General features: G+C 36.0%; 1 protein-coding gene across 1 annotated transcript in view; it reads right to left on the bottom strand.

Moving 5' to 3' along the window:
* The window catches only part of LOC307167280 (uncharacterized protein), a 30,489-nt gene that overhangs the window by 4,056 nt on the left and 12,811 nt on the right, over positions 1 to 13,622 (bottom strand). The window contains exons 15-26 of the mRNA XM_079886265.1: positions 13,441 to 13,594; positions 13,280 to 13,339; positions 12,947 to 13,138; positions 12,654 to 12,808; positions 10,242 to 10,333; positions 7,188 to 7,785; positions 6,997 to 7,092; positions 6,331 to 6,564; positions 3,780 to 3,933; positions 3,620 to 3,679; positions 2,929 to 3,476; positions 905 to 963 (exon numbers count right to left, since the gene is read on the bottom strand). Of these exons, the coding sequence (XP_079742391.1) occupies positions 905 to 963; positions 2,929 to 3,476; positions 3,620 to 3,679; positions 3,780 to 3,933; positions 6,331 to 6,564; positions 6,997 to 7,092; positions 7,188 to 7,785; positions 10,242 to 10,333; positions 12,654 to 12,808; positions 12,947 to 13,138; positions 13,280 to 13,339; positions 13,441 to 13,594 (2,402 nt within the window). The remainder of the gene's footprint in view (positions 1 to 904; positions 964 to 2,928; positions 3,477 to 3,619; positions 3,680 to 3,779; positions 3,934 to 6,330; positions 6,565 to 6,996; positions 7,093 to 7,187; positions 7,786 to 10,241; positions 10,334 to 12,653; positions 12,809 to 12,946; positions 13,139 to 13,279; positions 13,340 to 13,440; positions 13,595 to 13,622) is intronic.

Raw genomic sequence — 13,622 nt, 5'->3', positions numbered from 1 at the left:
CTCTACTCTTTGTACTTTTCTTAAAATCATACTGTATCTCTCGACACCAATAATCAGACTAGTTTAAAGGTTTGTAATAACAAAAATGTGTTTCTTTGCTGCTTCTAACACACTTCCAGCTTGTTGTAGGCTACAATGTCATTGGCATCAAATGCTTTGTGATTATAAGAACAGCAGGTTTTCATTCTGATGTTGTGGAGAAAAACAACAATCACACACAATCTCACACAGATCATGAATTCTGAAAACACAATATTTCCTAAAACAAACACATTTCCATCAATTGATCTCTAACTGCACAATACATTATTAATTATACATTAAACCAAAGAAAAACAAATATAAAGATGCAGAGATTTTAAAGAAACATTGCTATGAAAGATACAAATAATTTTAAAAATTAGTCTTTAAAAGCTTTCTGCCGTTTCTCAGCTTTTCGTCAACACCGAAATCAAAAATCAAATATAAATATAGCCAACGGTTAGAAGCATTTAAGCACATGCGTAAAAAGGTATTTTTATTTAGCAAGCCTGTAACTACCTAGATCATAGACGGAAAATACCATTTACTGCCAATACAGGCAATTTACTAAGGAAATATATGTTTTAAAGTTTTTTAACAGTTGGTTGAGCAAAAAACCTAATCTGCAAAAGTCTGATGGGGCAGTGAACCCGAGGTTACCCCGTGAGTCAGTCCTAAAGCTCCTCCTGTCTGATTTTAGGGAAAAATCAGGTCCATTGTGTCACGGATGAACGAGACAGATGCAATCGCAAATGCAGTGAGGTGAATTTATTAGATATACACTAATGTGAACAGCAGGCAAAGCCAGTTAGACACTGGTAGAGAGTCGTGGGTATCCAGGGCCACAAACAGACAGATCCTAATTCATCAGAGTAGCAATCACTCAGACTGGAACAGGACTGAGGCACAACTGTGAGCTGGAACACACTGCACAACAAACTTCTAATAACACAAAACAGAAAAGGCACAGGTTAAGTAGAGTTGTGCTAATGAGGACCAGGTGATACAGATGACTCAATCAGAGAGAGAGAGAGAGAGAGAGAGAGAGAGAGAGAAAATGAATGAATGAATGAATGAATGAGTCAGTGAGTCAGTGAACCTGAAAACCGTGACACATCGGAAACGTCCAATAGATTTCTTAGGCGCGCCGAAAGAACACCACAGACACAGTACCCTCCACATGGAAAAATCTCACAGTACAACAAGCAGCTGTGCAAAATATGATACACCGGTGTTTTGCCAGATGAGAAGTTTATCTATCATCTGTTTACTCTTTTAATTCCTTTTATAACTGTATCATCTTTATACCTCTTTTAATTTCTTTTATAACAGTTTTCATTTTCCTTGCTTTTATTTTGTGATTATTTTAATTCCTTTCGGTGTAAAGCACTTTGAATTACCATAGTGTATGAAATGTGCTGTATAAATAAACTTGCCTTGCCTATTCTAGAGGAGCAGACAGCAGGGATTGAGACTTGGGTTTTATCATGAATGAAATGGACATTCTGTTGATCGAGTGACAATCTCCAAGTTGACTTGACTGATCACTATAAAATACAAAAATGTCTCTTCTAGGTGAAAGCCGTGTATCACACTGATCTTTTTATATATAGATTTCAACAGTAGGTAAAAGGTTATTACAAAAGTTATTTAGGCTACTGTAATAAACAGAAAAAGAATATGCACAGAAAATATGAATTTGCATGTAATGCTGTACTTTTATTTTCAAAGCAATGTGTTACACGTACACAGACAATGTACATTTGCAAGTCCTTTTTTACGCATTTATTACATGTAAAGTATATAGTGAACAGAAAACTGCAAAAAAATGACATCCAGGCAAGCTCCATATATATGCTTACTGAGAAAAACACTTTATAAATGAAAATATTTACCATCTTTAAACATTTAAGTTTGGTTTTAAATTGATTTTGAAGTTTGCACAAATGCAAATGCACACACCACTAAGCCACTGCTAGAAGAAACGGCATGTTAAAATTGTCACTCTTTGAGAGTGATGTGTCCCTTTAAATAAAAATAATCTGCTGCTGCTCCCGGAGTTGTGTCGAATTTCGACTCCCTGCCAAATGATTACTCCCCTCGTTGAATTCAATACCTGATTGCATAATCCTAACCCCACAACTAATCCTAACCCCTCCCCCACAACTAATCCTAAACCTATACTAGGGGGGTAATAATTTGGCGAGGAACAGAATTCGGCACAACACCGGCACGGAGGGCGGAGCTTCATCAGCTTGTATGTTAGCATCTTCAATTACCTCACACAGACACTCACTGAAAATTTCAAAAACTATTAGCCTTTTATGTTCAAACCAGAGTTGGACAAAGATGGAGAGACTCAAGAAGAAGTGACATGTAGAATGCAACAGGACATTTCTGAATGGTTAGTTGATGAATTTGTGTAGCTGATGCAGAGTTAACTATCTTCTAGTCATTGATTAGCATATTCTGTCATGATAATCTATAAATCGTGTTCCCGGGGGCGGGGTTTATGTAGATTTTAAGGTTTGTGATGTCACTAACCCGGGAGGAAACTCATGCCCTACCAGCCGTTTGTTGTAGTCCTTAAAAAGCGATTTCTGTAAAAAAAAAATAAAAAAAAACTCTCCCTTTGATTTGAACTTTGAGTGTCGTAACTTTGCAGATGTTGTTTATGCTCAAACAGCAACATTACACACTAACTAAAGTTTAAAAAGTGAAATCATAATCAATCATCCCTTTAATTGCGACAAATACAGATCCAGCCACATATTAGAGAACCAGGCTATGTTGTTTCATCGCTAAACAACAACAACAACAAAAAACACCAGATTTATCATTGAAAATATTTACCATTTCATCTTTTCCATAATTTCATCTTTTTCATCCAACATTGAAGTTATTTACGTAGTTGTGAATTTGTTTTTTACTCCCCTTCTCTGTGATCAAAACAGATGAACCAGAGTCAACTCGAAAAGCAGGGTATAAGGGTTCAGTGAAAGTGGTCTGGACTCTGTGAAGGAGAGTCAGTGTGTCAGAGACGTTGTAGAAGGACAGAGTTCCTGCTCTGTGATCCAGATACACTCCTATTCTAGAGGAGGAGACAGCAGGGATTGAGATTCGCTTATTATCATGTGTGAAATTGACATTCTGTCGATAGAGGGACAATCTCCAGGATTTTTTATTGAAGCCAAGTTTACAGTCATCACTGCTTCCTTTACGACCAATTCCTTTGTAACAAACTGCTACAGACCAGTGGTCCCCACTGCACTCGACCTCCCAGTAACAGCGACTGCACAAACCCTCTCGACACAAGATGTAATGAAGCTCATCAAATCGCTCTGGGTGATCAGGATACTGCTGGACTTTATATGAACATGATATTTTTCTGTTGTCTTCAGACAGTTTGAGTTTTTTGTGTGTTGTGTTTAGATCCAGTTGCAGTTCACAGAAATCTGAGGAGGATAGATACACACAAACACAGAATTATTAAAATGTATGATTATATTCTTTATTTTTAACTATGCACTTTTAACTGATATTTACCAATTAATATGTACAGTATTTGTGTTTGAAAAAAAAGAACAGCTCAACTTACATTGCCAAAATGTATTTAAAGTCATTGGTTCTGGAGTCTGTGCAACATGAACATTTGACACTAAAAAGACAGAAGTAACTCAGTAAAGTCAATATTTAGGTGTAATGATACATAGTGTGAATGACACGTTATATATTCCAAGGAAAAGAAGCATTCAGACCTTCTCGAGATATTCTGGCTGTTTGCTGTTGACAGATGTCCTCCAAAACCTCTCTGAATGTTGAGATGGAAATGTCTTTAAAAGACAGATGAGTGTGTTGAGTGAAGTTGGGAACGTCTTCAAATGTGGGTAAAACACACAGAGACTGACAGCTCTGAAATCAGAATAATAATTCAGACTTAAAGGCACAGTGTAAGACTGTAGAAATTAGAAAATACCGGGCAGTCTGGTTGAGGAACGACCACTCCCCGAGAAGACAAAGGACATTTCTGGAAATTAACATTTGAACTCTCACTATTTGAGACACAAGTCTCACCTCAGAATTCATCTCTTTCCCTCTTCCCCCACTCCCTCTCTTTCATGTTGAGACCACCTGAAATTCACCCAAAAATCTATATGGTTTAAATGTGAATTATTATACATGTTTGGTATCATTTGAAATGTCTAGACTGGTACAAAGGCCTCATTCCCAAAGAAGTAAACCAAAAGGTAGGTATTTAAGAGTTTAGAGACAATTCGCACACAGAGGAGGGTGTGTCTTCCAGGCAAATGGCATCCTGCTCTCAAAGGTGTAAACTCTGAATGCAAATTCCCATGGGTAGCAAATGTTTCCATGTAAATCAACCTCTGCCCCCAGTAAGTCTGGGACGGTGATTAATGTAAATTCCCACTGTGAACTCATGTTTACATTTGAAAAGAGGGTTCTGCCTTGGTCTGAGTATTTATGGAGATGCTGAAGAAGGCTTGTTGCGATTTGTAGACAAATTGGCCCGTGATGCTGAGAAGTAGCCGAGATTCTCAACATCATGTATTTTCTAATGTCAGGTTTGCATCTTTTCTCTTTATTCCAGAGCATTTGATGTTTTGTATTTATTATCTTAGTTTGAACTGATTATGAAATTGGAATGATATATTTACCTGACATAATAAAATGTTACATTTGATTTTATTCTAACTGACACTGACATTATTTGCAGCAAAGAGTTTAAAAGAATAGTCAAACATTCATTCACATTTAATGATGCACATATATCATTAAAACCCTTTCATTTATGGAGTCAGATGAAATAACGAGGTAATACATATGAAAAAATGTATTTCATTTAATCAAAATACTTTGCCACGAGAAAAGACCTTTTCAGAGACCTTCACCCGTATTATTGGAGACCGCCCATTGGACCGATATACGGGCTTACAACAGTATGCAAGTTTCACCACTAGAGGGCGCTTATTCAAAACAATAACAAAGTCGTAAATTAATGTGGAATCGTGGGAGTTGTCGTCCTCACCTCCAAGGCCAATGGAAAGCAATCCGACGGGAGTCATGACTCAGGCAGAAATCATGTTCATGGATGAGCGAATGTTTTAAAGTTTTATTAACATTACTGTGGTATGAAGCAGAGCGGGGCCGAGAGCCGCAGGACATTTTTACCTTGCCATTTTTATTATACTTTAATGCCGCTCCTTTCTTTTTGTTGTTTGTTTGTTTGTTTATTTTACGATTAAAATGGTGTTTAACGTCGGCCTCCTTGAACTTGAACTTTGTTGCAGTTACATTTGATCACTTAAATTCACATTATTTTATTTGATTCTAATGAAACAGCCAAAAGTAGGCTATTAAATTACTATTCACACGTCACCTTATTTGACGAATTTAAATTGTGGTAAAGCAGCGCTGTTTTAGTTGTCAAAACAATCATACTAAAATACATTTGATTGTATTGAAAGTTTTGTTAATGTTACTGTGTGCGTTCGCTCGGTGGATGGTATGAGACAATTGTTGCACATTGCAGTGAGCTAGATGGATGTTAGAATATCATATTAATAAAAGCTGGATGACTTATCGTTAGCCTCATAGCATAATTGCCTAAGTCGTTTTTTAAAAAAAATATTGCTTGGGCAATTATTCTATGAGGCTAACGTTATGTTGCTAAATGGCATGTATTTAGCCTCATTTTAAAATATTATAGGGTGGAGAAAATGCTGTAGGCTATTTACTGTTACTACAAATAAAGCTCTTTCTGATTATGCTATGTTAGCCACTTGATAAAACAAAATATTGTCATTGTCTCTGAGGCATGATACAAACATGTTACTCGCGTTAATTCAAGAAAACAAGAGATTCAAACAATAAGACAAACCATGTTGAGTTATATAACAACGATTAATTATTTGTTGATAAATATATCCAAACAGTTGCTCACCTGTCTAATAAAACAGTTAATATATTAAAGCTAGTGTTTTCATGGTTTCTTTCGAAGTAAAAAAATCGAAAGTAACGGATATATGACGTCATTTGATAGAAGATGCAGTGATACCTGCCGTCACACTGGTTAAAATTGATTTAAACATTGTTTGAAACATTTGAGATAATGTAAGTACACAAGTCAACAATGTATATAACATTTTTCCAGTGTTTTTTTACAAGAATCGTACATTTTGTGCCATTAATTTGTGAAGCACAACAGATCTTTTCCAAAAATAAAACAAGCACAGCACAACAGCGTTTCGTTTTATAGATAGTTAGTTCCCAACATTTTTGTGTCATTACCTTCAGACACTGGATCTGATCATCAGAAATCAGAAGTTTGTCAATCTCTGCTTGTGTTTTTCTGAGTTCTGTCAGCTCTTGATCCAGATGTTTGTGAAGTTCCTCTGCTCGATCTATCTCAGTCTTCTCCTGAGCTCTGATCTGCTCTTTAATCTCAGAGCGTTTCTTCTCAAGAGAGCAGATGAGCTCAGTGAAGACCTTCTCAATGTCCTCCATGGTCTCTAGCGCTGAACTCTGTTGGAGAGGAACAACAGCCTACTGTATTTATGTGACCAGTTTCAATTAAATTACTCCAGTCCATTATCATAAATATTTTCCAAATCCAGACAGTGATTATGCATTCTATCAGTCAAATGAACTGGTAAAACTAAAATGTTGCTTGTTTATACAGGATTAGTTTTCCGGTTATTTGCAAACATACTTTATATAAACACAAAGAACTGAAAGATGTTTCCGAAAAATAAATTACTACTTTTGCATGCGCAAAAACTACATGAACCAGAAAACATTAGCATTAGCACATTTTTTGTTGTTGTTGTTTGTATGAGTATGTTTTCGCTCTTGTTTTTCCGCTGCAAATGTCACTTAAGATTCTTGGTAGGATACTGTAATAATACGTCACTTTTACAAGCACTGTAAACATCACTGTCATCTTCTGATACTCACTTTAAGAAGCTTCACAGCTTCACTGAGTTCCTGCTGACCTCTCTCTCGCTCCTGGATCAGCTTCTGACACGACACCTTTATCTCATTTAACTCTTTCTGAGGATGTTCACATAAAAGGAGGAAGTTGGTTAGTGTCTTAGAAATTGAAATTGGTAATTTAAATTAAATTAAATTACACAAGCGTTGATTACCTTTTTACTAGTCCATTCTGAATCCACAGACACCACATTGTGGTTTTTATGACCGTCAATCATACACAAGTAACAAATACACTGACGATCCTCCTGACAGTAAATCTCCAGTAGTTTCCCATGACTGAGACAGATGTTCTCCTGAATGTTTCTGGAAGCTTCGACTAGTTTGTGCTTCATAAACGCAGGAGATTGATAGTGAAGCTGCAGGTGAGTTTGACAGAAGGAGGCCAAGCACTGCAGACAGGACTTTACAGCTCTGTTCTTCTCTGTAGTGCAAACATCACACTCCACAGCAGCCGTTTGTAGGGACGTCTTCTGCAGCGTCTCCATCATCTCAGCTATCAGAGTGTTCTTCTTCAGTAGAGGTCTCTGACTGAAGCTCTCTCTGCATTGGGGACAGCGGTACGGCGGCCCCTGCTCCTTCTGGCCCCAGCAGTCAGTAATACAGCTCATACAGTAACTGTGTCCACAGGGAATCGTCACCGGCTCCTTCAGAGGATCCAAACAGACTGGACAGCTGAACTGATCCACACACGCACTCGCTGCAGATTCAGACATTTCTTTGCAGACAGTCTGTCCTCTAATAGAAACTGCTCTGCCAGAAGTAAATCATTAAAGAAAGTACATAAATCCACATGTAAATCATTAATGAAAGAGCATGTGTAAAAATCTACAAAATGCTAACAGTTTTGTGAATTAATATAAAAGAATCCTAAACTCTTCATCCATAACCAGAAGAATAAACATAAATCATCCAGATTAACATGGAATTATTATCAAACTCATACAGTAATAATTGAATGCCCTTTTTTCAATGCAAGCAAGAAGACATAAAATAAGGATTTTTGACATTCTTACCTGATTTATCAGAATAACAAGTCAAATATTCCCTCCTTTACAGCTTTAACCAAACTGGAAGAGTGTGGATCCTGAAGCAGAGGCTCGTGTAGCAGGGAAATAGGTTTCGTTTCTCTCAAATCCACAAACTTCCTGGTTTTCAGTGTGCAGATGTGTGTGTGCATGAGAGAGAGAGAGAGAGAGAGAGAGAGAGAGAGAGAGAGAGAGAGAGAGAGAGAGAGAGAAAGAGAGAGAATAAACATATTGTTTATGTGAAGCCATGACTTTGCAGTTTTAATGCTCTACTCTTTGTACTTTGCTTAAAATCCTACCGTATTTCTTTACACCAATAATCAGACTAGTTTAATGGTTTGTAATAATGCAGAAAATGTGTTTCTTTGTTTGAACTGCTTCTAATACACTTTCAGTAATCTGTGCGTAAAATGATGTTTTATTAACAAAGTTCGGGAGGAGCATGCTCAGATAATTAACCTTAATTAACTCAAGAGGAGCACACTCAGTTAATCAACCAATTATCAAAATAATAGGTATATATGGGCCATTCTACAGAATTAAACTGCTGTCCCACAACCAAAAAACACATTTAAAAAGTATTTAAGTATTCAAATTTTAAATGTTTGCTAAGATCCCTCTATTATCTATTGAATCCCACAATAATATGTAAAATATAATTAAATAAAATCATATATATAATCATATATAAAATCATAATTTATTGGGTACTTTCAATTGGGAGGTGGCTGTCCCGAAACCTAACCACTAAACTTGTGAAAATGATATTGAAATGTTTTTTTTTTTCCATTGTTGTTTTTAAAAGTATTCTAAGTGAAGTTAAAAAAATATATATTTTATATTTTATTTTTAAATCATGAAACTTAATGTAAAAAACATGTGTCTTGCATTTTCATGTCACTACCGAAACAGTGTGTGTTTTAGTCCATTGGCTGAGACTGATTTTAAGCACACCCCTACATTTTTGATCAGGAAATATTTCTGTCCCTCTCTCTCATTTTCATTGTAGATAGGTACCATCATTTTGAGGGAAATGTGTTCAAAAGTCTGAAAATCTGTGTGTAACTTTAAGGAACGTCACTACCAAACACTTATTTTTCCTGTAATTAAGCAAACTTTTTGGGGTGTTATTCCATTACATTTAGTTTTTATGTGTGTACAACTGTTCAGAGCTGTTCCAAGTAACCATGTGCTGGTTATCATCTTTGAACTAGGCTCAAAAGTATCTAAAATTCTCACTACTGAAACATGTGTTGAAGTTTCGGTTGTGACATCATGGTTTTTTGAGTGTTATTAGATAAAATTTAGTTTTTGTGTGTGTACAACTGTTCAGAACTGTGCTAGTTAACCATCTACTGATTAGCATATTTAAGCTAGGCTCAAAAGTATCTAAAATTGTCATGACCGAAACATGTCATCATTGTTTTGGTAGTGACAAAAGGGAACACATAATCATTTATTTGAGTGAAATAAACAAAATGTTAGTACAGTTATGCAAATCATTAGTATCTTAGTATGTTTTAGAATGTGAGGTTAAATTCTGTAATGTGATGTGGTCACTACTCGCTACCTACTGTCATTACCGAAAATGTGCCATCACGACCGAAACATGGATGTTTTGTCTAAAGTAAAGTATACTGAATTATTAACTAAGATATTATTATAGTGTTTGGTTCAATGTATATTCAAACTAATTAATCCTTAACTTTGAAATCAGTATGATTAACTGAATGCCTTTTACAAAGAAAGATTGGATTCAAAATACAACAAATCTTATAAATTACACATGATTGTTAAAATTGTAATTGTTATTGATTTACCTATGACAACTTTTACCTAGCAAACAATATATTTACAAGGTAGATGTAAACAAAATATTAATAGGTCACTATAAGCCTTCTTATGAAATTATTTATTATTGTTTCGGTAGTGACAAATTTGGGGATAGGAGAAATATTCCAAAACTTCTTGAAAATACAACATGAAAATTAACTGCACAATTACTAGAAATGTGTACCTTGGATATTATACAATTTGCATACATACAAAATTTGTGGAAAAAGCTTTTTTTTTTTTTTTCAAGACATTTTAAACTCTGACTTTGTACCAATTCTGTAGAATAGCCTATATACAGCAGACTTACCTCTGTTCATCGACAGTTTAACAGCATCCGTCCATCACCCCTTCTCCTCACTTTTAGTCCTACCTACTCTTACAACAACCGGGGGAATACTCTGGGTTCGGGCAAAAATTCTGAGCTCATAGCCGTCTCCCTGAACAGCACACCAAATACGCATAACCTTTACTCCACTTAATTACATGTAAGTGAGAACTTGTGAAATAATCAAATCATTAATGAGTTCATGCTTGTTGTACAATGTCATTGGCATCAAAGCTTTAACAAGTGATGATTCTTTGTTATAAGAACAGCAGGTTTTCATTCTGATGTTGTGGAGAAAAACAACAATCACACAATCTCACATAGATCACTAAATATTTCAACAGACACATTTCCATCAAATGATCTCTGTAATGTAAAGAGCATAATTTGATTTTCTCTTTATTTTATCATAACTGCACAATACATTATTAATTATACATTAAACCAAAGAAAAACAAATATAAAGATGAATCTTTTAAAGAAACATTGCTATGTTCTGACAAAAATTAAGATCATTTTACAAATTAGTCTCTTTTTGCCATTTTTTTTGCCATTGCCTCAGCTTTTTGCCATCACCAAAATCAAAAATCAAACATAAATTTAGGTTTAAATAGGTTTCAATTTTAAGGCCTTTAAACACATGCGCAAAAAGGTATTTAATATATGTTTTATTTAGCAAGCTTACAACCATACACGGAAAATACCATTCACAGCCAATACAGGCAATTTACTAAGGAAATATATGTTTTAAAGTTTTTTAACAGTTATCAAGGTTGAGCCAAAAAAGTAGGACTAGTCCACAAAAGTAGGTTTTTGATATAATCTCCTATATTTAACTAATAATTAGATTGACAGCGGTGGTCCTAGAGGCAAAGTTGCTCAAAATTAGGATCTCTATATGGTATGAATGCCCACGGCATGTGTGAAAAATTGTGTGATATAAAATCCTTTACACGTGTGAAAAATGTGAAGGCGCCCCAGGGGTCAATTTCTCATAGGCCGTGAGTCAAACAGGCCCAGCGAGTTTCGTTAACCTTGTCTGACAGCAAATCGAACTTCATTTGCTGATGGCGGCTGTGTGTCAAGATACACGAATGTCCTCGCAGACAATCACAGCACCTTGGACAAAGCCACCGCATGCCAGTTTTCGTGTCAATTGGACTGACTGTTGCACAGCTATATTTTTTCAATTTTTTATTTCATTTTATAGCGCCACCGACTGGCCAGTCGGCACTTCTTTTTCCTGCAACCACAGACCGAGCCCATAGCACATCGCTGTACCGAGTTTGGTGAAATTATCTCATACTGTTCATGAGGGAAAGCCGTTTTAGTAAAAGTGGCCACACCCACTTCGAAAATGTTGGCGTTCCGTCGTGAACGTAAATCGAAATTTCAACTTTTTTCTATAATTACTGACACTCAGACTCTAGAGAATCTTTCTGCACTGGTTTGCGACCGGGCAAAAAAAAAACCTAGGACTAGTTCGCAAAAGTAGATTATTTGACAAATCCAAAATACCCGAAAATTTCGTGAGACAATCGAATCCGAGATGTGCGTTTTGTTTGTCTTGATCCAAGAATTCCAACTATATGAGAAACTTGAGCCTTAAACGAGTTAGGAGTTACATACTTTTGATCGCTATAGCACCACCATCCAGACGAATGGGGCGAGCCTTGGTGACGTTGTAGACGGGGTGAGTACTGCCATTTTTTAAAGTTTCATGTCTCTACAACTTACGGTTTGGTCTGCCCGATCACTTTTAGGGGAGAATGTGATCCTTGGAAATTCTAACATTTACAACAGGGTTTCAGTGCTTCAACCCCTCATCAGGCCTCGTCCTGAAGTCAACTCAGTTATCCAAATTGTAAAGAAACTGTAAAGAAAGAAGGTCATACTAGCAGGCAGCAACTAAACAAACAAACTATCGGCTGCATTTAATAGATGTAATATAACATAATATGTGTGATATAAAACAATTATTTTATCAACACCACGCTGTAAATAGTTTACTAGGTTCCACAGACAATTATTTTCCAAACCCTGACACTTTGTAGCTTGAGGTTGAACTGCATCATGGATTTAGGCATGGATTATTATGAGCTACAGTAAAGAAACCTTGCTGAAGATGAAAGCTTTCAGATGCCAAGATTACAGAATACACAAAATCAAAACCACTGTAATCTGATTTCATAACATCTGATATTGAATTGAGAGTGTTTTCAAAGGTGCTTTAAATGTTGAATATTCATTTATGGTGTTTAAGTTTGTTCATCCAAACTTCAAATTACATTTTAATTTAAATATACCGGCATACATGTTTCAGAAGTTTAGCAATAGAATTTTTTTCGTTTTTTCTTTTGAATTTTTTTAATATTTTTGCCTGTCTGAACTCTCCTCTGCTCTATGATCCTGACAGATGAACCTGTACTAACCCCAAAAGCAGGGTATAAGGGTTCAGTGAAAGTGGTCTGGACTCTGTGAAGGAGAGTCATTGTGTCAGAGACGCTGTAGAAGGACAGAGTTCCTGCTCTGTGATCCAGATACACTCCTATTCTAGAGGAGGAGAAAGCAGGGATTGAGACTTGGGCTTTATCATGAATGAAATCGACATTCTGTTGATCAAGTGACAATCTCCAAGATTTTTGGTTGAAGCCAAGCCTACAGTCATCATTGTTTCCTTTACATCCAATTCCTTTGTAACAAACTGCTACAGCCCATTCCTTACCACTGCAGTCGACCTCCCAGTAACAGCGATCATACAAACCCTCTCGACACAAGACATTCCAATATCCATCAAATCGCTCAGAGTGATCAGGATACTGCTGAGCTTTAACTGAATGTGTTGCTTTTCTGTTCCCTTCTGACAAGATGAGGTTTTTGTGTGCTGTGTTTGGATTCAGGTTAAGTTCACAGAAATCTGAGGAGAATGGATGCACACAAACAGAGTTATAAACGTTATTATTATAATTATTATTATTTTCTTTATATTTCACTTGACTGATATTTATCAATTAACATGTACAGCCTATTTGTTTTTGTGAGCAATTGCTCAACTTACATTGCCAAAAAGTATTTGGAGTCTTTGGTTCTGGAGTCTGTGCAACATGAAGATTTGACACTGAAAACATGAGAAGAAAATCAACAATAAAGTCAATATTTAGGTATAATCATACATAGTATAAATTACACATTTTATATTCTAAGGAAAATAATTCAGACCTTTTCGGGATATTGTGGCTGTTTGCTGTTGACAGACGTCCTCCAAAACCTCCTTAAACGCTGAGATTGAAATGTCTTTAAAAGACAGATGAGTGTGTTGAGTGAAGCTGGGAACGTCTTCAAATGTGGGTAAAACACGCACAGACTGAAAGTTCTGAAATGAGAATAATAATTCAGACTTA

Source organism: Squalius cephalus, assembly GCF_949319135.1.
Source record: "Squalius cephalus genome assembly, chromosome: 11".
In the NCBI taxonomy this organism is placed as follows: Eukaryota; Metazoa; Chordata; class Actinopteri; order Cypriniformes; family Leuciscidae; genus Squalius; species Squalius cephalus.
This window is presented reverse-complemented; position numbering and strand designations above follow the sequence as displayed.